The 23,524-nt window shown below is 52.9% G+C and overlaps 1 protein-coding gene across 1 annotated transcript in view; it reads left to right on the top strand.

The window, feature by feature from the left end:
- Window positions 1–4,466: 4,466 nt before the first annotated feature.
- Window positions 4,467–23,524, top strand: part of ATCAY (ATCAY kinesin light chain interacting caytaxin) — a 48,257-nt gene continuing 29,199 nt past the window's right edge. Inside the window, exons 1-3 of the mRNA XM_035286244.3 lie at window positions 4,467–4,805; window positions 7,603–7,720; window positions 23,308–23,366. Coding sequence (XP_035142135.1) covers window positions 7,644–7,720; window positions 23,308–23,366 — 136 coding nt within the window. The 5' untranslated portion in view covers window positions 4,467–4,805; window positions 7,603–7,643. The remainder of the gene's footprint in view (window positions 4,806–7,602; window positions 7,721–23,307; window positions 23,367–23,524) is intronic.

The following is a 23,524-nucleotide window of genomic DNA, read 5'->3' on the forward strand; positions in this document are numbered from 1 at the left end:
AGAGAAAGAGATGGAGAGAGAGAGAAAGAGAAAGGAAAGAAAGAGGGAAAGAAACAGAGGAAGAGAGAAAAAGAAAAAGGGGGAGAGAGAAAGAAAGAGGGAAAGAGAGAAAGAAAGAGGGAGAGAGAGAAAGGGAGAGAGAGAAAGGAAGGAAGGAAAATAGGGGGAGAGAGAGAGAAAGAGGAAAGAGGAAGACAGAGAAAAAGGAAAGAAAGAAAGGGAGAGAGAGAAAGAGAAAGGAAAGAAAGGAAGGAATATGGAGAGAGAAAGAAAGAAAGGAAAGAAAGGAAGAGAAAAAGAAAGAGAGGGAGAGAGAGAAAGAGAAAGAAAAGAAAGAGGGAGAGAGAGAAAGAAGGAAAGAAAGGAAGGAAGGAAAATGGAGAGAGAGAAAGGAAAGAAAGAGAGGAAGAGAGAAAAAGAAAGAGAGGGAGAGAGAGAGAGAAAGAAAGAAAGATAGACAATAAATTAGCTGAGTGTGTTGCTGTGCGTCTGTGGCCCCAGCTACATGGGAGGCTGAGGTGGGAGGATCACTTAAACCCAAGAGGTTAAGGCTGCAGTGAGCTGGGATCGTGCCACCGCAGTGCAGCCTGGGCAACAAAGCAGCACCTTGTCTCAAAAAAAAAAAAGAAGAAGAAAAAGAAAAGAAAAGAAAAGAAACAAAGATGAAAGCTGAGGACGGCCTCCATGGGTCGTGCCTGTAATTGCAGTACTTTGGGAGGCCAAGGTGGAAGGATTGCTGGAGGCCAGGAGTTTGAAACCAGACAGGGCAACAAAAAACGCTGGAAACATCACAAGCTCCACTCATAAGAGGGGCTGGCGGAAGAAACCGCAGAATTGAGTAGATGCAGCTGTCACACAGAATGAGGAAAAGCCCTAGATGCTGTTTGATGTGCTATTTTCCGAATGTATTAACAACTAGGTAAAGAAAAGTGTGTAGTGCGTGAGTGTGTGTGGGTGGGCGGTGGGCGGGGTGTACGTGGGCATTGTTATAAAAATATGATATATACAATGGGCGAGGTGGCTCACCCCTGCAATCCCAGCACTTTCGGAAGCAAAGGCAGGCAGATCACCTGAGGTCAGGGGTTCAAGACCACCCTGGCCAACATGGAGAAACCCCATCTCTACTAAAAATACAGACTTAACTGGGCATGGTGGCAGGTGCCGGTAATCCCAGCTACTCGGGAGGCTGAGACAGGAGAATCACTTGACGTGGGGAGGCAGAGGTTGCTGTGAGCCGAGATCGTGCCATTGCGCTCCAGCCTGGGCAACAGGAGCAAAACTCCGTCTCAAAAAAAAGTTATATATATAGTTAAGTTATGTTGAAAGAACGAAAAGGAAGTCGCAAGACTGTTTGCAGACTACACACACACACACACACATTTTTTTTTTTTCAACTTGGAGCTTTGCTCCATCGCTAAGGCTGGAGTGCAGTAAAGCAAAAGCAATCTTGGCTCACTTTCCAGGTTCAAGTGATTCTCCTGCCTCAGCCTCCCGAGTAGCTGGGATTACAGGGGCCCACCTGGCTAATTTTTGTATTTTTAGTAGAGATGTGGTTTCACCATGTTGGCCAGCCTGGTCTCGAACTCCTGGCCTCAAGTGATCCACCTGTCTTGGCCTCCCAAAGTGCTGGGATTACAGGCGTCACCCACTGCACTTGGCCCACAAGAAAATTTCCTATAAGCTCACCTTCAGAAAAGTTTCAAGATCCTACAAAATGAAGCCCTTAAGTGCCTTTCCAAGCTAATTCCTCAGGGATGGCCAGCGGAATAATGGCCCCCAAACACATTCACACCCACTAGGTATGGTATGTGTGCCTGGGCAAAATAGCAAGACCCCATCTCTACAAAAAAAAATTAAAAAATTAACCAAGCGTGATGGATGGCATACACCTGTAGTCCAAGCTACCAGGGAGGCTGAGATAGGAGGATCACTTGAGCCCAAGAAGTTGAGGCTGCAGTGGGCCATGATCGCACCCCTGCACTGCACCCTGGGCTGCAGAGCAAGACCCTGTCTCCAAAGAATTAAATTAAATTAAAATTTTTTACTTTTTAAATTAAAACAAAATGAAATGAAAACAGGGGCCAGGTAAAGTGGCTCACACCTGTAATACCAGCACTTTAGGAGGCCGAGGTGGGCGGATCACCTGAGGTCAGGAGTTTGAGACCAGCCTGGCCAACATGGGGAAACCCCGTCTCTACTAAAAATACAAAAATTAGCCAGGCACTGCGGTGGGTGCCTGTAATTCCAGCTACTTGGGAGGCTGAGGCAGAAGAATCACTTGAACCAGGAGGTGGAGGTTGCAGTGAGCCGAGATCATGCTATTGCACTCCAGCCCAGGCAACATAGCAAGATTCTGCCTCAAAGAAAAAAAAACAGACAGGGACCGAGCTCAGGTCACATGCCGTGTCTCCTTGGTGGTGGTTGTAGCACCATGGACAGCTCCAGGGCCCTCGTGTACTGGGGAGAAGCTGTGGCTGTTGAAATGCCAGTCTAGGCGGGCCCGTCTGTCCAGAATACACCTTCCTCCCTCTTTTTTAAAATTCACCTAAGTCCATTCACTCCTCGGGGGTCTCAAGCATGCAGTCATCACCCCTGTGCCCCACCAGGAAGGCTCCCCTAGGGTCCCCCACCCTGCACCACTCCAAAGTCGCCTCTAGACAGACTCACACGGGTAATCCCAGCATTTTGGGAGGCTGAGGCGGGCGGATCAGCTGAGATCAGAAGCTCGAGACCAGCCCGGCCAACGTGTTGAAACCCCGTCTTACTAAAAATACAAAATTAGTCTGCTATGGTGGCACGTGCCTGTAATCCCAGCTACTTGGGAGGCTGAGGCAGGAGAATCACTTGAACCGGGGACGCGGAGGTTGCGCTGAGCCGAGATCACACCACTGTACTCCAGCCTGGGCGACAGAGCTGGAGACTCCACTTCAAAAAAAAGAAACCCATACACAGATAGAGGGTTTCCTGTGCTCTAGCGCCGGGTTGAGTGCTGTCTATGCATCATCTCATGACATGTGGGAAAGGCCTAGTGACTCCATTTCACAGGTGAGGAAAACTGAGGCTGACGGGTGAGATCACTCCCACTCACTGGCCCCCCAGCTGGGGAGCGGCTGGGCTGGAGTTCAAACCCACTTCCAGTCCAACTGCAGGGCCCCCACCTACCATCTTCCACTGTCTCCTTGAATTCCTCCAGGGCGAGGCCACGCCGTTGCACAACTCCAGGGGGCGCCCTTCCCACAGCAACCCTGCAGAGCAAGTGTGCCTGAGAAATTCCTGTCTCCCCTGCACCCACCCCGTTCAGAGCACGAGGCTCCATCAACGTTAAGTGACCACCTCATGGACCCACGACACAGTGCCCTGGACCGTCATTTCTTTTTTTGAGATGGGGGTCCCCCTCTGTTGCCCAGGCTGGAATACAGTGGCGTCATCTCGGCTCACTGCAACCTCCGCCTCCCGGATTGCAGTGATCCTCCTGCCTCAGCCTCCTGAGTAGCTGAGATTACAGGCGCCAGCCACCAGGCCCAGCTAATTTTTGTATTTTTAGCAGAGACGGGGTTTCAGGATGTTGGCCAGGCTGGGCTCGAACTCCTGACCTACGGTGCTCCTCCCACCTCTGCCTCCCAAAGTGCTGGGATTACAGGCATGAGCCACCACACCTGGCCTGGGGACAGTCATTTCTTTGCCTGCTCAGACTTTTTGGGGGACGCCACCCCTCACCCCTGTTCCCTCTGCAAGGAGAAGTGCCAAGAAGACCTTCCCCGTTCTCTAAGGAACGAGGCCACCTCGCCACGCCTGTATTTATCTGTCGGTTGTTTTTTTTTTTTTGAGACGGAGTTTCGCTCTTGTTCCCCAGGCTGGAGTGCAATGGCGCGATCTCGGCTCACCGCAACCTCCGCCTCCTGGGTTCAGGCAATTCTCCTGCCTCAGCCTCCCGAGTAGCTGGGATTACAGGCACGCGCCACCATGCCCAGCTAATTTTTGTATTTTTAGGGGTTTCACCCTATTGGTGAGGCTGGTCTCGAACTGCTGACCTCACGTGATCCACCCGCCTCAGCCTCCCAGAGTGCTGGGATTACAGGCGCGCGCCACCATGTCCAGCTAATTTTTTTGTAATTTTAGTAGAGACGGGGTTTCACCATGTTGACCAAGATGGTCTCGATCTCTTGACCTCGTGATCCACCCGCCTCGGCCTCCCAAAGTGCTGGGATCACAGGCCTGAGCCACCGCGCCCGGCGGTTGTTTTGTTTTTTAAATCTGTGATACGCCATCAGAAAATCATTTCTTCCTGTGCTTCTGCAGTGGCTTTGGGAGAGGCTTGTCTTTCAGCCAATGGAGAGGACCGGATTCTGGCGGGGGGGGTGGGGGCGGGTGGGGGGGGGCTGTGCTTTTCGGTCAGGCCTGCCCCCACCCCCTCCCCGCTGCACACGGGAGCAGCATACATTAACTGTCTCCGGGAAGCCGAGCCTGTGCCAGCCGCGAGCTGGGAAGCAGCAGACGGACACCTCGGAGGCAGGCAGGGCGCGCGGGCGGGCGGGCGGCGATGACAGGGGGCGCAGCCGCAGCCGCGCGCGGGGGAGCCCACCGCTAAGCCCGCACCCCGCAGCCCTGCACACACGAAAGAGCTTCGGAGGGGCGCTGGCCACGTCGCCCTGGGTGACCTTCCTCGGATGCAAAACCCGCCCCTGCCAGCAGCCTCTCCCTCCGATGCGCTGCAGGCCTGGGGAGCCTGAGGGATGCCCGGCCGCACCCGGGCAGGACTCGCCTTTGTCTGCCAGTGAGGAGGAGAGGCTGTCTCAGCAGCAGAGGTGAGTGCGCGCGTCTCCCCTCCCGTCCCCTCCCCTCCCGGGCCAAACCGTCTCCCGGGAAGGTTTATCCGGCAGCCTTTGCCGCCTCCAAGTCCCCTTTCCAGCAGATGGGGCGTGTGGGAGCGGAGAGCCACGGTCTGGGGACTCCTTCAAGGCCCCCACATCCATTTTCCCGGGACCCAGGGATACCCGTTCGCTGACCGGCACCCAGCAGCGCAGTTTACCTTCCGCGCGCCCCGTTGCCTTGGAAGGCAGAGATGTGCACCATTTCCAGGTCTCCCTGACAGCTGGGGAGGATGCAGAGCTCAGCTTCTCTCTGGGACGCTGACACAGACCCATCCCAGCCCTGTTTCCTGTTTAGAACGCTGGGAAGGCCACCAGCAGCCGATCTGGGGGGTGGGGGTGGGGGAAATATATATATATATATTCTCTAAGTGTCTCCATCAAGGCTCGCCTGTGGGGTGGGGAGGAAGGGGTGCTTTGTGGTGTAAGACACAGATGCCTCCTCCTTCATTGAAACTGCTATGTGATTTGCTGATAATGAGACATCAGGGCTCAAATGAGCGCATCACTCGTGTTCCTTGATGTCACTGCCTTCTTTGCCATCCCCAAATCCGAAGCCAGGGTCTGAATGCAGGAGTGTCCCGGGCCCACTCGGGACACCCACTGGGGACCCACCACACCCCATGTTTAGAAGGTTGTGGAGTCAACGCCTGTGGCTGCAGCTGCCAGAGGATTGGGGGCCGAGGGCGGGGCCGGGGCAGTGTTCCTGGGGGCTGCGGTCACACCCAGCTCAGAAAGAGGAAGGCAGAGGCGAAGACCCCTCCCTCCAGAGAGCAAATGCGTTTCCACGGCCGTGGAGAACTTACCCTCTCGGGAAGGGCCTGGCTGCCTGCCGCCACCCCCGCCCCCACCGCGTGGCAGGCAGGAGGGATTTTTTTTTCCCCCCATGCTGCGTGTTACTGTCCCTCCTCCAAGAATGAATGACGACATCGAGGACAGAGAATCGAGTGAGAAATTCTCACCCTGCACGGGGGAGGGTCTAGTTTTAGCCGTCCCCTCCCCCCACTTCCTCATCTGCCTCTAGGTCCTCCCTTCCGGAGCCAAGGTGCCCGATGCAAACTTGACATCCACGCTGGGGGCGCTGCGGGTGACCTACTCCAGAGGGGCAGCCCGGGGGCTGTGAATCGGGGGCCTTCGTTGCTTTATTCATTTATTTTTTTGAGACAGGGTCTTGCTATCTTGCCCTGGCTGGTCTTGATCTCCTGTGCTCAAGCGATCCTCCCAAAGTGCTGGGATTACACGTGTGACCCACTGCCCCCCGGCCAGATGCTTTATTTTGTATTTTATTCTTTGAAATAGGGTCTCCGTTGCTCAGGCTGGAATGCAGTGGCACAATTATAGCTCACTGCAGCCTTGATCTCCTGGGCTCAAGTGATCCTCCCACCTCAGCCTCCTGAATCGTTAGGACCTCAGGCACCCACCATCATGCTTGGTTAGTTGCATTTTTTTTTTTTTTGAGAGCTGGGGTCTTGCTATGTTGCCCAGGCTGGTCTCGAACCCCTGGTCTCAAGCAATCTGCCCAAAGCGCTGAGATTCCAGGCAAGCACACTGCACCTGGCCCCTAGGTGCTTTAAAAAGTGGAACTGAGGCTGGGCGCGGTGGCTCACGCCTGTAATCCCAGTACTTTGGGAGGCCAAGGCGGGTGGATCACGAGGTCAAGAGATCGAGACCATCCTGGTCAACATGGGGAAACCCCGTCTCTACTAAAAATACAAAAAATCAGCTGGGCACGGTGGCGCGTGCCTGTAATCCCAGCTACTCGGGAGGCTGAGGCAGGAGAATTGCCTGAACCCAGGAGGCGGAGGTTGCGGTGAGCCGAGATCACACCATTGCACTCCGGCCTGGGTAACAAGAGCGAAACTCCGTCTCAAAAAAAAAAACACTGGAACTGAGGCTGGGCGCAGTGGCTACGACTTTAACCCCAGCACTTTGGGAGGTCAAGACAGGTGGATCATTTGAGGTCAGGAGTTTGAGACCAGCCTGGCCAACATGGTGAAACCCCGTGTCTACTAAAAATACAAAAATTAGCCAAGCGTGGTGACAGGTGCCTGTAATCCCAGCTACTTGGGAGGCTGAGGTGGGAGAATTGCTTGAGCCTGGAAGGTGGAAGCTGCAGTGAGTTGAGATCATGTCACTGCACTCCAGCCTGGGTGACAGAGTGAGACTCTGTCTCAAAAAAGAAGACAAGGAGGAGGAGGAGGAGGAAGAGAAGGAGGGGGAGGAGGAGGGGGAAGAGGAGGAGGAGTGGGAGGAGGAGGAGGGGGAGGGGGAGGAGGATGAGGAGGAATAGGAGGAGGAGGGGAGGGGGAGGAGGGGAGGAGGAGGGAGGAGGGGGAGGAGGAGGAGGGGGAGGGGGAAGAGGAGGGGGAGGCGGAGGGGGAGGAGGGGGAGGGGGAGGAGGGGGAGGGGGAGGAGGGGGAGGATGAGGAGGGAAAGGAGGAGGAGGAGGGGGAGGAGGATGAGGAGGAGGAGGGGAGGGGGGAAGGGAGAGGGGGAGGAGGAGGGGAGGGGGAGGAGGAGGGGAAGGGGGAAGGGGAGGAGTGAGAGGAGGGGGAGGGGGAGGAGGAGGGGAGGGGGAAGGGGGAGGAGGGAGAGGAGGGGGAGGAGGAGGGGGAGGAGGGGGCAGGGGAGGAGGGGGGGAGGGGGAGGAGGAGGAAGTAACAAGGAATAAGGCAGGGCACTGCCATTAGGATTACTGACCAGTAAAACCCATTCCTCTGTGGCTTCCCTTCAGGGCTCATCCCTGCTTCAAGCCGGCGCCTCTTCCCAGCTCCCATGGGGACCACCGAAGCCACACTCCGGATGGAAAACGTGGACGTGAAGGAGGAATGGCAGGACGAAGATCTTCCCAGGTAGGACTTCCCCATCCCTGCGCCAACCGTAGTGGGAGCAGGCCCGGAGTCTCCAGGTGGACGCAGGAGCCGGACCGTCTCTGAGTGGGAACGGCCCGAGGCCGCCTGCTTCCATCCTGCGCGTCCTCACCTGCCACACCCTCTGAGAGGGCTGAGGCCCTGTGTGCGAGTCTGCTCTGTGGCCTCACAGTGGATAGTCCAGGCCAGCCACAGCGTGGGTATTTGCTCAATTGCAAAGATTCGTTTCTGTCCTCCCTGCCCCGAACCTCCAAAGGAAGCCCACCCCTACCCTATTTGTTTTGTTTTTTGATGGAGTCTCCCTCTGTTGCCCAGGCTGGAGTGCAGTGGCACAATCTCGGCTCACAGCAACCTCCGCCTCCCGGGTTCAAGCAATTCTCCAGACTCCGTCTCCCTAGTAGCTGGGATTACAGGCGTGCACCACCATGCCAGGCTAATTTTGTATTTTCAGTAGAGACAGGCTTTCTCCATGTTGGTCAGGCTGGTCTTAAACTCCCAACCTCAGGTGGTCCGCCTGCCTCGGCCTCCCAGAGCGCAGGGATTGCAGGTGTGAGCCACCGCGCCTGGCCCCCTACACTATTTTAAGAGTTCTAAATATTCTGGCCAGGTGTGGTGGCTCACGTCAACACTTTGGGAGGCCAAAGCCGATGGAGCACTTGACGTCAGGAGTTCGAGAGCAGCCTGGTCAACTTGGCAAAACCCCGTCTCTACTAAACCTACAATCAGCTGGGCATGGTGGCACATGCCTGTGATTCCAGCTACTCGGGAGGCTGAGCCAGAATGGTGATTTATCAGCAGCCTTTAGGAGACACCCACCTCCCCCTAATATGCTGAATTTTTTTTTTTTTTTGTTTTTGAGACAGAGTCCCGCAATCTTGGCTCACTGCAACCTCCGCCTCCCAGGTTCAAATGATTCTCCTGCCTCAGTGCCCAGACTAGCCAGGATTACCAGCACATGCCACCACACGAATTTTTATATTTTTAGAAGAGATGGGGTTTCACCATGTTGGCCAGGCTGGTCTCAAACTCCTGACCTCAGGTGATCCTCCTGCCTCGGCCTCCCAAAGTGCTGGAAGTATAGGCAGGAGCCATGCCCGGCCCTTATGCTCAATGTTTGCAGTGGGGACATGTTGTCTACACTGTCTCCCCACAGGGCAGGGGTCTTTAGTTATAGCTCGTTGCTGTATCCCAACCTAACGACAGTGCCTGGCATACAGTCAGCGCCTAATAAATACTGGGGTATGAGTGCTGGTCACCAGATGGAATAAGAAATCTCAGGGGCAAGGTGTGGTGGCTCACACCTACAATACCAGCACTTTCAGAGGTTGAGGCTGGGTGGATTGCTTGAGCCCAAGAGTTCAAAACCAGCCTGGGCAAGATAGTGAGACCCCTCTCTCTAAAAAAAAAAAAAATTAGCTGGGCATGGTGGTGTGCACCTGTAGTCTCAGCTACTTGGCAGGCTGAGGCAGGAGGATTCCTTGAGCCCAGAAGGCGGAGGTGGCAGTGAGCCAGGATCACTCCACTGCACTCCAGCCCGGGAGACAGAGGGAGACCCTGTCTCTATTTAAAAAGAAGACGAAAGGCCAGGCGCGGTGGCTCCCGCCTGTAATCCCAGCGCTTTGGGAGGCCGAGGCAGGTGGATCACGAGGTCAGGAGTTTGAGAGCAGTCTGACCAACGTAGTGAAACCCGGTCTCTACTAAAAATATTTTTAAAAAAAATTAGCTAGGGTGGTGGCGGATGCCTATAATCCGAGCTACTCAGGAGGCCGAGGCAGGAGAATCACTTGACCTGGGAGGTGGAAGTTGCAGTGAGCTGAGATCACGCCACTGCACTCCCCCTGGGTGACAGTGCTGGAATCCGTCTCAAAAAAAAAAAAAAAACTACATGGAAAGGAAGCTGTGGGAATTTGCTGACATATGTGACTGATTTGTTGGCTAGAGATAGCTGCTCATCCCTCTCCCGTTCACAGCAAGGACTTCACCCGCCTCCCAGACACAATGCCCAAGTGTCAGTTACAGAAACTAACGGGTGAGGCTCAGTCAGAAAGACCAGACCTGTTCCACCTGAAAAGCATCTCCAGGCTGGACGCAGTGGTTCACGTCTATAGTCCCAGCACTTTGGGAGGCCAAGGTGGGTGAATCACTTGAGGTCGGGAGTTTGAGGCCAGCCCGGACAACATGGCAAAACCCCATCTCTATTAAAGATACAAAAATTAGCCGGGCGTGGTGGCACACACCTGTAGTCCCAGCTACTCGGGAGGCTGAGGCAGGAGAATCACTTGAACCCGGGAGGGGGAGGCTGCGGTGAGCCGAGATTGCACCACTGCACTCCAGCCTGAGTAATGGAGTGAGTGAGACTGTCTTAAAAAAAAAAAAAAAAAAAAAAAAGAATCTGCAGTTCCAGAAAAATCTCAATCTGAGAGCGTTCTGGAAGCCAGCATGAGGCTAAAAGAATGAACGGAAAAGAGCGTGGGGCTTGAGGGAGAGAGAGAACGCCTTGAAGCAGTCGGTCTCCTTGAAAATGAGTCAGGCTGGCGTGGGAGGTGGAGAGCCTCCTTTCCCTCCACGTCCAGGCGGGCAGAGGACTGCTGAAGCCGGCACCTCAATATTCCAGAACCTCAGCCAGGCACGGCGGCTCCCGCCTGTAACCCCAGCACGTTGGGAGGCCGAGGCGGGTGGATCACCTGAGGTCAGGAGTTCGAGACCAGCCTGACCAACACGGTGAAATCTTGTCTCTACTAAAAATACAAAAATTAGCTGCGCGTGGTGGCGAACAACGGTAATCCCAGCTACTTGGGCAGCTGAGGCCGGAGAATCGCTTGAACCCGGGAGGTGGAGGTTGCAGTGAGCCGAGATCGCGCCACTGCGCTCCAGCCTGGAGACAGCAAGATAAAAAAATAATAAGGTATTCCTATGTGTTTCTCTGTAGTAAGAGGTGCCTGTTCTCAGAATAGCCAAGAATCACAGCTGGGAGCAGAGGCTGACACCTGTAATCCCAGCTTTTTGGGAGGCCAAGGCGGGAGGATTACTTGACCCCAAGAGTTGAGATTAGCCTGGGCAACATACTGAGACCCCCATCTCTTAAAAAAACAAAAAGAGAAAGAAAAACTGGCCAGGCATGCTGGCTCATGCCTGCAATCCCAGCACTTTGGGAGGCCGAGGCAGGCAGATCACCGGAGGTCAGGAGTTCAAGACCAGCCTGGCCAACATGGTGAAACCCCGTCTCTATTAAAAGTACAAAAATTAGCCAGGCATGGTAGCTGCAGCTGTAATCCCAGCTGCTTGGGAGGCTGAGGCAGGAGAACTGCTCAAACCCAGGAGGTGGAGGTTGCAGTGAGCCGAGATCACTCCACTGCACTCCAGCCTGGACGACACAGTGAGACTCTGTCTCAAAAAAACAAAAAACAACAACAAGAAAAATGCAGGGCGTGGCGGTGGTGTGGCCCCACTCAGGAGGCTGAGGCAGGAAGATCGCTTAAGCCCAGGAGGTCGAGACTGCAGGAAGTGGTTTTTTTTTTTTTTTGGGAGACAGTTTCACTCTTGTTGCCCAGGCTGGAGTGCAATGGCGCCATCTCAGCTCACCGCAACCTCCACCTCCTGGGTTCAAGCGATACTCCTGCCTTGGCCCCCTGAGTAGCTGGGATTACAGGCACGCGCCACCATGTCTGGCTAATTTCGTATTTTTAGTAGAGACGGGGTTTCTTCATGTTGTCAGGCTGGTCTCGAACTCCCGACCTCAGGTGATACGCCCGCTCGGCCTCCCAAGTGCTGGGATTACAGGCGTGAGCCACCACGCCCGGCCTTGTGGTAAGCTCTGATGGCACCATTGCACTTATGAGACCCTGTCTATAGAAAAGAAAGAAATGTTTATTTTTATTTTTGCTTTTTTTTCTTCACAGAGACATTGCATAATTCATACCACAACAGGCAGAATACTCAATGATATTGTCTGCTGTGGGGATATATATATATATATATTTTTTTTTAGACAGAGTCTCTCTCTGTCACCAGGCTGGAGTGCAATGGCGCAATCTCAGCTCACCACGACCTCCGCCTCCCAGGTTCAAGCGATTCTCCTGCCTCAGCCTCCCGAGTAGCTGGGACTACAGGCATGTGCCACCACGCCTGGCTAATTTTTGTATTTTTTTTTTATTTTTTCAGTAGAGACAGGGTTTTACCATGTTGACCAGGATGGTCTCCATCTTTTGACCTCATGACCTGCCCGCCTCAGGCTCCCAAAGTGCTGGGATTTCAGGCGTGAGCCACTGGGCCCGGCCTCTGTTTTTTTTAAGTATAGCCAGGAATCTCGCGTCTGCTGGGTACCAACGTCTGTGGGAGTTTGTGTCCATGGGTTTCCCAGCATTTCAGAGACGCAGCCTCTTGGTCGGCAGGGAGCTCCCGTCTGCTCACCTGCGAGCCTTCCTTCTCCCTTCCTCGGTTTCTTCTGTGATCTTTCTCTTCATTTGATATAAATACCACTGATACCTAAAGGGATAGAAAAGGGCCGTCAAATCATGGTACATACACTTAGCAACTGGGGCAATGTAAGGACGATCTTCTTTCAGCAGGGAACTTGTGGTCTAGTTAGGAGTACCCTGGAATGGGGAAGAAATTGGTGTTTTCTGGTTTTGTTTTTTTTTTGTTTTTTTTTTTTGAGATGGAGTTTCGCTCTTGTCACCCAGGCTGGAGTGCAATGGCGCGATCTCGGCTCACCGCAACCTCCGCCTCCTGGGTTCAGGCAATTCTCCTGCCTCAGCCTCCCGAGTAGCTGGGATTACAGGCACGCGCCACCATGCCCAGCTAATTTTTTGTATTTTTAGTAGAATCGGGGTTTCACCATGTTGACCAGGATGGTCTCGATCTCTTGACCTCGTGATCTGCCCGCCTCGGCCTCCCAAAGTGCTGGGATTATAGACGTGAGCCACTGTGCCCGGCCAGGAATAGTCTTGGACTCCCGACCTCAAGTGATCCCCCCATCTCGGCCTCCCCAAAGTGCTGAAATTACAGGTGTGAGCCGCCCCGCCCAGCCTCCACCAATAATTTTTTTTTTGAGATGGAGTCTCCCTCTGTTGCCCAGGCTGGAGCACAGTGGCACAATCTCTGCTCACTGCAAGCTCCACCTCCCAGGTTCAAGCAATTCTCCTGCCTCAGCCCCCGAGTAGCTGGGATTACAGGCTCCCGCCACCACACCTGGCTAATTTTTGTATTTTTAGTAGAGACAGGGTTTCACCATATTGGCCAGGCTGGTCTTGAACTCCTGACTTCATGGTCCACCCACCTCAGCCTCCCAAAGTGCTGGGATTCCAGCCACGAGCCCCATGCCCAGCCTCCACCAATAATTTTTAAAGCTCTCTCGTCTCACCCAAACGTTCCTGAGACAAAAACTGGGCCTGAGCGCAGCTGCAAATGGCAGCTGGAGGCTGGTCTGGAAGGGGCGAGGCCAGGAGGAGCAGGAGGAGGCTGTGCTTCCCGTGAATTTCAGCTCGCCCGCTCAGCAGCTCTGCGTCTGCAGGACAGTGGCCTCGCTGTGCCAGCCTGGGCCCCACGAGCTACGCCTTTGCCAACAGCACACTTCCTCCACGAGGCCTCTGTCTTCTTGTCCGTGGAAGGACTGAGGGCAGCTCCTTGGTGCGGATCCAGCTGCAGACGCACACAGCACCTCATTCTGCTGCAAAACAACTCACAGTTCTGTTTCTGTTTTATTTTTTTTGAGGGAGAGTTTTGCTCTTGCTGCCCAGGCTGGAGTATGAAGGAGGCGAGCTCAACTCACAGCAACCTCCGCCTCCCAGGTTCAGGCAATTCTCCTGCCTCAGCCTCCTGAGTAGCTGGGATTACAGGCACGTGCCACCGTGCCCGGCTGATTTTTGTATTTCTAGTAGAGATGGGATTTCACCTTGTTGGCTGGTCTCAAACTCCTGACCTCAGGTGATCCACCTGCCCTGGCCTCCCAAAGTGCTGGGATTACAGGCATGAGCCACCACACCTGGCCTTCATTTATGTTTCTTCCAGCCCAGGCATCCACTGACTCCCCTGGGGACTGCAGGGGTGGTCTCCGTACTTCCCCTAAGGATGTCAGACACAGCACTGCATGCCCTCTGCCCTTCTAGCCCCTTTTTTTTTTGGAGACAGAGGCTCACTCTATCACCCAGGCTGGAGCACAGTGGTGCAATCTCACCTCACTGCAACCCCTGCCTCCCAGGTTCAAGCAATTCTCATGCCTCAGCCTCCCAAGTAGCTGGGATTACAGGTGCGCATTTTTGTATGTCCGGCTCATTTTTATATTTTTAGTAGAGACAGGGTTTCACCATATTGTCCAGGCTGGTCTTGAACTCCTGACCTCAGGTGATTCACCTGTGTCGGCCTCCCAAAGTGCTGGGATTACAGGCATGAGCCACCACGCCCGGCCTCTTTCTAGCATTTTCCTTCACACCCACCCTTCTGCAGCGTGCTATGGAGCTAGAGCTGAAGGCAGCCCGGAGATTCCTCGCTGCCTCAGTTTCTCCACTCATTCATTCTGATGCTGTGCGCTGACTATGCCAGCTGCTTGTAGCCTCACAACCCGATCAAGGTGGCAGCTGGGTTCATGGCGATTCTGACCAGGTCAGGGAGGGAAAGGGAGCTTCCTGGCTGTGAAGGGTGAGGAGGGATGAGCCGGGGAAGGAGGTGGCCATAAGGGCCCCGCATTCTGAACATCGAGGGCAGAATGTGCAAAGGCCCTGGGCCCAGTGGAGGCAGGTTGAGGGACTGAGGAAGGCTGCAAGGGGAAACTGAGGGCTTGGGAAAGGAGCTTGCCCAGGACATCACAGCTGGGGAGAGTCAGGTGCGGGGTGAGATACATCACTCAGCTTCCTCAACTCTATTTCCCTCACAGCTGAGTGGCTGCGAGTTGTTTGCTGTCTTGTAACTTTTTGTTTGAGGGTTTGTTTTATTTTATTTTAATTTATTTATTTATTTATTTTTGAGACGGAGTCTCGCTCTGTCACTCTGTCGCCCAGGCTGGAGTGCAGGGGCACGATCTCAGCTCACTGCAACCTCCACCTCCCGGGTTCAAGCGATTCTCCTGCCTCAGCCTCCCAGCGTGTAGCAGGGATTACACGCGCCCACCACCACGCCTGACTAACTTTTGTATTTTTAATAGAGATGGGGTTTCACCATATTGGCCGTGGCTGGTCTTGAACTCTTGACCTCGAGTAATCCACCTGCCTCAGCCTCCCAAACTACTGGGATTACAGGCATGAGCCACCATGCCTGGCCACCTGTAACTTTTAATTTTGATTAATTTTCTTTTTTGTGGGGGTACACGGTCTTGATCTGTCACCCAGGCTGGAGTGCAGTGGTGCAATCATAGCTCACTGCCACCTCTCCACGTCCCAGGCTCTGGAGATCCTCCCCCTGGAGCCTCCTGAATATCTTGAATCACAGGCATATACCAGCAGCTAATTTTTTATTTTCTGTAGAGATGGGGTCTCTCTGGGTTGCTCAAGCTGGTCTCAAACTCCTGGGTTCAAATGATCCTCCCACCTCAGCCTCCCAAAATGCTGGGATTACAGGCTTGAGCCACTGCACCTGGCCTATGATGATACACTTCTAGACTTGGAAAAGAATTGCAAGAATGATTTAAGGACTCTCTGCACAGCCTCAGTGGGATTATACAATTGTTAACATTTTGCTCCTTTTATTATCAAAAGTCAGCCTTTGGGGCCAGGCGTGGTGGCTCACACCTGTAATCCCAGCACTTTGGGAGGACTAGGTGGGTAAGTGACCTGAGGTCGGGAGTTTGAGACCATCCTGGCCAACGTGGTGAAGCCGAGTCTCTACTAAAAATACAAGTATTAGCCAGATGTGCTGGCAGGCACTTGTAATCCCAGCTACTCAGGAGGCCGAGGCAGGAGAATCACTTGAACCCGGGAGGCGGAGGTTGCAGTGAGCCAAGATTGCACCATTGCAACTCCAGCCTGAGTGACAGAGCGAGAGACTGTCTCAAAAAAAAGTCACTTCCAGACGGGCACAGTGACTCACGCCTGTAATCCCAGCACTTTGGGAGGCTGAAGTGGGAGGATCGCTTGAGCCCAAAAGTTCAAGAGAGACTGCGAGACCCAATCCCCAGAAAAAAAAAAAATTAGCTGGGGCATAGTGGGTGTGCCGGTAGTCCCAGCTACTCATCAGGCTGAGGCAGGAGGATCGCTTGAGCCCAAGGGTTTGAGACCAGCCTGGGCAACATGGTGAGACCCTGTGTCTCAAAAAAAAAAAAAAAAAAAATTGAAAAATTAACTAAGTGTGGTGGTTTGCACCTGTAATCCCAGCACTTTGGGAGGCTCAGCTTGAAGTTCAAGACCAGCCTAGCCACCATAGTGAAACCCTGTCTCTACAAAAAATTTTATTTTTTTTTTTAATTTTTTTTTTTGAGACGGAGTTTCACTAACAAAAAATTTTTAAATTCGTCAAATGTGGTGGTGCACACCAAGCGTCCAGCTACTCAGAAGGCTGAGATAGGAGGATCCCTGAGTCCAGGCATTTGAGGCTATAGTGAGCTATGATGGTACCACTGTGCTCCAGGCTGGGCAACAGAGCAAGATCCTGTCTCAAAATAAATAAATAAAAGCCGCCTCCTCAATGAGGGCTTCCCTGACCACCCCAGTGAATTCTGTCTCCTCCCCTCCTTTATTTCATTCATTTTCTGTGCCACGAGCGTCACCATCTGCCTCGTTCACTTGTGTGCACCGTCTTCCTTTACATACATGGTCTTGTGCCAGGAATTGGCTTGCGCAATCCTGGGAACCACCAAGTCCAAAATCCACCGGGCAGGCTGGCAGGTATCAGGTGAGAGCTCACGCTGCAGTTTCGTTTTTGTTTTTGAGATGGAGTCTCGCTCTGTCGCCCAGGCTGGAGTGCAATGGCGCGACCTCAGCTCACTGCAACCTGTGCCTCCCGGGTTCAAATGATTCTGCTGCCTCAGCCTCCTGAGCATCTGAGGTTACAGACGCGCATCACCACGCCCAGCCAGTTTTTGTATTTTTAGTAGGGACGGGGTTTTGCCACGTTGGCCAGGCTGGCGTCGAACCCCTGACCTCAGGTGATCCGCGCATCTCGGCCTCCCAAGGTGCTGGGATGACAGACGTGAGCTACCGTGCCCAGCAGCATTTTTTTTTTTTAACCTTTTATACAATATTTTTACTGTTCCTTTTCTATGTTTAGATATGCATAGACACACAAATATCATTGTGTTACAGTCACCTACAGGGATGGGTGCGGTCTCGTGCTGGGCAGGTTTGTAGCCTAGAAACACGAGGGTACACAGTGCTGCACCTAGGGGTGTAGTGGGCTATGCCACATGAAGATCTGTGTATGGACATTCTGAGACGTTCGCACAACAAAGTCACCTAATGAGCCGTCTCTCAGAATGTAGCCTCCTTGCTATGTGGCATGTGGCTATATTTGTTAGATGAATGAAAAGTAGGTCCGGAGCTCTTCCCATTTTACTTGTTCTTGTTTTGAGATGGTGTCTAACTCTGTCGCCCAGGCTGGAGTGCAGGGACACAATCTCGGCTCACTGCAACCTCCGCCTCCCAGGTTCAAGCGATTCTCCTGCCTCAGTCTTCCAAGTAGCTGGGATTACAGGTGCCACCACGCCCGGCTAATTTTTGTATTTTTAGTAGAGATGGGGTTTCACCACGTTGGCCAGGCTGGTCTCGAACTCCTGACCTCAGGTGATCTGCCCGCCTCAGTCTCCCAAAGTGCTGGGGTTACAGGCTGAGCCACTGTGCCTTTTTTTAAGTCCCCACTGGGGTTTGTGCATGTGTCCAACTGGGCACAAGGGGGCAGTGACCAAGCACCCCAGGCTGGCGTAGTCAGGCTGGCATGGATGGAATCTCTCAGCTCTGCCACCTTGGGCAGGGGCCGCTGGCCCAGCTATTTCCTCCTCTGTGAAATGGGCTCTAAGAAATAAGTAGGATTATGCTGTGAACATCCCAGTGCCATGCCTGGCACACGGTGGGTACTCTGTCCATGGTGTAAGTTATGATTCTAGAAGATTCTACAACAGCGGGAATCGTAGACTCAGATGCCGGTGGGTGCTGGGGAGGCAAAGAAGGAGCTAGAGGGAAATTCTAACACCCAGGAGGGCATCGGAGGACACTTCCTGCTGATCGGTACCAGTTTGGAAGGAGAGGTCTTCAGATTCAAGAAATCATAGATATCTAGACTTTTTTTTTTTTTTTTGAGATGGAGTCTCGCGCTGTTGCCCAGGCTGGAGTGCAGTGGCTCGATCTCGGCTCACTGCAACCTCTGCCTCCCAGATTCAAGCAATTCTCCTGCCTCAACCTCCCGAGTAGCTGGGGTTACAGACATGCACCACCACGCCCGGCTAATTTTTGTATTTTTGGTAGAGATGGGGTTTTGCCACGTTGGCTAGGCTGGTCTTGAACTCCTGACCTCAGGTTATCTGCCCTCTTCGGCCTCCCAAGTAGCTGAGATAACAAGCATGAGCCACCACGTCCAGCTAACTCTTTTTTGTACTTTTAGTAAAGACGGGGTTTCACCGTGTTGGCCGGGCTGGTCTTGAACTCCTGACCTCTGGTGATCTGCCCGCCGAGGCCTCCCAAAGTGCTGGGATTACAGGGCGAGCCCCCGAGCCCAGCCAGAACTCGAGAGTTTTTGCATCACATCTCTTCCTTGACAGCAAATGGGAAATGTGTTTTAAACGCTGTGTGGGCAGGACACAACCAGGCTTGGCGCGTCAGCCATCAGCCTGCAATTCTGCAGCACTGGTTTGCATCAACCTCGTGAATGGGCATGTGAGTTCATTCTTCGTTCCTTTGTCTCCCAGGCTGGAGTGCAGTGGCTCCATCACAGCTCACTGCAGCCCTCACCTCCTGGGCTCAACAGATCCTCCCACCTTGGCCTCCGAATAGCTGGGACTGCAGGCACATGCCAGCATGCCTGGTGTTTTATTTTTTGTAGAAATGGAGTCTCACTGTGTTGCCCAGGCCGATCTCAAACTCCTGGGCTCAAGGGACCCTCCCACGTCAGCTTTCCAAAGTGCTGGGATTATAGCCGTGGGCCACCTTGTGCCTGGCCAAAGCTTGCTTTAAAAAAAAAAAAGGCTGGGCATGGTGGCTCACGCCTGTAATCCCAGCACATTGGGAAGCCAAGGTGGGCGGATCATGAGGTCAAGATATCGAGACCATCCTGGTCAACATGGTGAAACCCCGTCTCTACTAAAATACAAAAATTAGCTGGGCGTGATGACGCACCTGCTGTCCCAGCTACTCGGGAAGCTGAGGCAGAATTGCTTGAACCCAGGAAGCGGAGATTGTGGTGAGCTGAGATTGCAACACTGCACTCCAGCCTGGGCAACAAGACCAAAACTCCATCTCAAAAAAAAAAAAAACAAAAATGAGGTGAGGCCAGGTACGGTGGCTCACACCTGTAATCCCAGCACTTTGGGAGGCAGAGGCAGGTGGATCCCCTGAGGTCAGGAGTTCAAGAGCAGCCTGGCCAACGTGGTGAAACCCTGTCTCTACTAAAAATACAAAAATTAGCTGGGCGTGGTGGCAGGTGCCTGTAATCCCAGCTACTTGGGAGGCTGAGGCAGAAGAACTGCTTGAACCTGGGAGGCGGACGTTGCAGTGAGCCAAGATTGTGCCACTGCACTCCAGCCTGGGTGACAGCGAGAAAACGTAAAATAACATAAAAATTGAGGGGAAATTCACAAAACTTGAATTTATTGTTTCAAAGTGCACCATATGGTGGCAGTGAGTCCATTCATGTTACACAACCCCACCTCTATCTAATTTGAAGACATTTTCATCACCCTGAGAGAAAATCCTATTCCATTAAGTCAACCCCCATCTTCATCCTCCCCGCCAATCCCCGTATCTACTTCCCACGTAGCATTTACCTATTCAAGACATTTCTTTTTTTTATTTTTTTGATCAGAGTGTCACTCTTGCCTAGGCTGGAGTGCTATGTGGCCTTTTGTGTCTGGTGTCTCTCCCTGAACATGATGTCCTCAAGGTGCATCCACACTGTGGCCTGTGTCAGAACCTCGTTCCTTTTCAGGGCTGAATAGTATTCCACTGAATGGATATACCACCTGTGTTGATCCGGTCATCTGTCTGTTTCCACTTTCTGGCGTTTATGAATTACGCTGCTATGAACATTGAAGTATGGGTTTTCTTTGGACATCCACCCCATTTTGATCTTTGCTGTGCATAGGAGGGTGACATGTGATTTATCCTTTACCTCCAAGCCCCGTAGATGCACTGAAGACACAGTGGTTACTCAAAGAACATTTGATGAATGGGTGAATAAAGAAAAGAGAGAGGGAGGGAAAGAGAGAGTGAAAAAGCATAGATTCTGCCCCCAAAAGGCTACCGACTCGTGCCCTAAGTGGAACAGAAATGAGGGAATAAATCTCTTTTTTTTTTTTTGAGACAGAGACTCACTCTGTTGCCCAGGCTGGAGTGCAGGGGCACAATCTCAGCTCACTGCAGCTTCAGCCTCCCGGGTTCAAGCAATTCTCCTGCCTCGGCCTCCCAGGTAGCTGGGATTACAGGCACGCACCACCACGCCCAGCTGCTTTTTGTATTTTTTTAGTAGAGACGGGGTTTCGCCATGTTAGCCAGGCTGGTATCGAACTCCTGACCTCAGGTGATTTGCCCGCCTAGGCCTCCCAAAGTGCTGGGATTACAGGCATGAGCTACGGCACCCGGCCAGTAAGTCATTTTTTTAAAGGAAAGGAAGATGCGCTCCACCACCCTTCCTGTCTAAACAGCTTGCCTTGCAGCTGAGCCAGGAGTGCCGCGTCACACACGTGAATGGGGCTGCAGCCAGGCAGTCCTGAGTCAGCACGCCCTGTCGCTGGGACCTCTCGCAGCCCCATGCAAAACCTTCTGCCCGGAATGGAATATTTCCTCGGGCAGCCAAGGACACAGAACACCCGGATTAAACTTGGGCAGCACAAGCTGTGGCTTCAAGAGGTCCGGGGCTCGGCGCCGTGGCTCTCACCTGTAATCCCAGCACTTTGGGAGGATGAGGAGGGTGGATCACATGAGGCCGGGAGTTCGAGACGAGCCTGGCCAACATGGCAAAACCCCATCTACTAAAAATGTAAAAATTAGCCAGCCGTGGTGGTGCATGGCTGTAGTCCCAGCTACTCGGGAGGCTAAGACATGAGAATCGCTTGAACCCGGGAGGCGGAGGTTTCAGTGAGCCGAGATCGCGCCATTGCACTCCAGCCTGGGTAACAGAGTGAGGCTCTGTCTCAAAAAAAAAAAAAAAGGAAAGGAAAAGTTGCAAAGTTAGCATGGAGAATTCCTGTAGACTCGGTCCCTAATTTCTCCCAAAATTAACATCTGGTATTAGTTGTGTATATTTTATATGTCCCCATTAATTAATCGGTATTGACACATTATTAGTTACCAAAGTCCACGCTGTTTTAGATTTTCCTAGTTTTTCCTAATGTCCTCTTTTCTTTTCTCTTTTTTTTTTTTTTTTTTTGAGACAGAGTTTCGCTCTTGTCACCCAGGCTGGAGTGCAATGGCGTGATCTCGGCTCACCGCAACCTCCGCCTCCTGGGCTCAGGCAATTCTCCTACCTCAGCCTCCCAAGTAGCTGGGATTACAGGCACGTGCCACCATGCCCAGCTAATTTTTTGTATTTTTAGTAGAGACGGGGTTTCACCGTGTTGACCAGGCTGGTCTCGATCTCTTGACCTCGTGATGCACCTGCCTCGGCCTCCCAAAGTGCTGGGATTACAGGCTTAAGCCACTGCGCCCGGCCCTCCATCCTCTATTTTTTAGAATGACCTCACTCCACACGGCCTACAGAGAGTTATCCAGTTATCCTTCTTTTCCTTGAGGGCAGATATGTACATAAATTATTTGCAATTCTTCTGCACCAAAAAATGTGTCTCTTCTCTCCTGTTTATCTGTTCTGACATTTGTATCTATACAGAGTCACAGACATTTATTTTGTATCTTGGGTTATAATTCAATATTTCCTTATTTATTTGGTTGCACGAACTGTTCCAGCATTGGTGTAGAGATCTCTTCTGGCTGACTCGGGTTATTTAATTTTTTCTTTTTTTATTTTGTTTTATTTGAGATAGAGTCTTGCTCTGTTGCCCAGGCTGGGGTACAATGACACAGTCTCGGCTCACTGCAGCCTCCGCCCCCAGGTTCAAGCGATTCCCCTGCCTCGGCCTCCTGTGTAGCTGGGATTACAGGTGCCCGCCGCCACACCCAGCTAATTTTTGTATTCTTAGTAGAGATGGGGTTTCGCCGTGTTGGCCAGGCTGGTCTCAAACTCCTTATCTCATGAACCGCGCACCTCAGCCTCCCAAAGTGCTGGGATTACAGACGTGAGCCACCACGCCCGGTCGGTTTATTTATTTAATTTTTAATTTTTTAAAAATACTTCTTGCTGCATTTAAGAGTCAAAAACTCGGCCGGGTGCAGTGGCTCAAGCCTGTAATCCCAGCACTTTGGGAGGCCGAGGCGGGTGGATCACGAGGTCAAGAGATCGAGACCATCCTGGTCAACATGGTGAAACCCCGTCTCTACTAAAAATGCAAAAAATTAGCTGGGCATGCTGGTGTGTCCCTGTAATCCCAGCTACTCAGGAGGCTGAGGCAGGAGAATTGCCTGAACCCGGGAGGCGGAGGTTGTGGTGAGCCGAGATCGCGCCATTGCACTCCAGCCTGGGTAACAAGAGCGAAACTCTGTCTCAAAAAAACTCCGCAAGGCTCAATGTTAATTTTATGCTCTGAAAGGAGCCCTCAGCCCTCATGCATTGTGATTTCTTTCCTCTGTTAAAGAGAAAACCGGCGGGGCGTGGTGGCTCACGCCTGTAATCCCAGCACTTTGGGAGGCCGAGGGGGGTGGATTGCATGAGCTCAGGAGTTCAAGACCAGCTTGGCCAACACGGTGAAACCCTGTCTCTACTAAAATTAGCCAGGCGTGGTGGTGTGCGCCTGCAATCCCAGCTACTTGGGAGGCGGAGGCAGGAGAATTGCTTGAACCTGGGAGGCAGAGGTTGCACTGAGCCAAGATCGCACCACTTCACACAAGCCTGAGCAACAGAGCGAGACTCCGTCCCCCACCCCCAAAAAAAAGAGAAAAAACATATAGAGCGTGGTGGCTCACGCCTGTAATCCCAGCACTTTGGGAGGCCAAGATGGGGAGACACTTGACCCCAGGAGTTCAAGAGCAGCCAGGGCAACATAGCGAGACCCCATCTCTACAAAAAACTACAAAAATTAGCCAGCCATGGTGGTGTGCACCTGCAGTCCCAGCTACCCAGGAGGCTGAGGCAGGAGGATCTCTCGTCCAGGAGGCGGGGGGGGGGTTACATGATCACCACACTGCACTCCAGCCTGGATGACAGACTGAAGTCCTGTCTCCAAAACAAATGTAGATATGTGGGTCCAGTGAGTCCCCGGAACTAAACGTGTTTTCCTTTTGTTACTGTCTTGACTGACTGGCCTGGCCGGACCTGTCTGGGTCATTCCACACTCCTCTGGCTGAATCTCCGGTGCCCGGCGACTGATGCCCTGGATGGCTCCGCAGGCTGCTCCCAGAAGAGACCGGGGTGGAACTGCTTGGCAGCCCAGTGGGAGACACATCCTGTAAGTTTCCCTGTCCACAGAAGGGCAGAAACAGGCCCACTGTTTATGGGTTTCAGCCCTGCCTGGGGCTATAACTAGAAATGTCAGCGGCTGGCCCGGCGCGGTGGCTCACGCCTGTAATCCCAGCACTTAGGGAGGCCGAGGCGGGCGGATCACGA

The sequence above is a fragment of the Callithrix jacchus genome, chromosome 22 (assembly GCF_049354715.1).
Source record: "Callithrix jacchus isolate 240 chromosome 22, calJac240_pri, whole genome shotgun sequence".
In the NCBI taxonomy this organism is placed as follows: domain Eukaryota; kingdom Metazoa; phylum Chordata; class Mammalia; order Primates; family Cebidae; genus Callithrix; species Callithrix jacchus.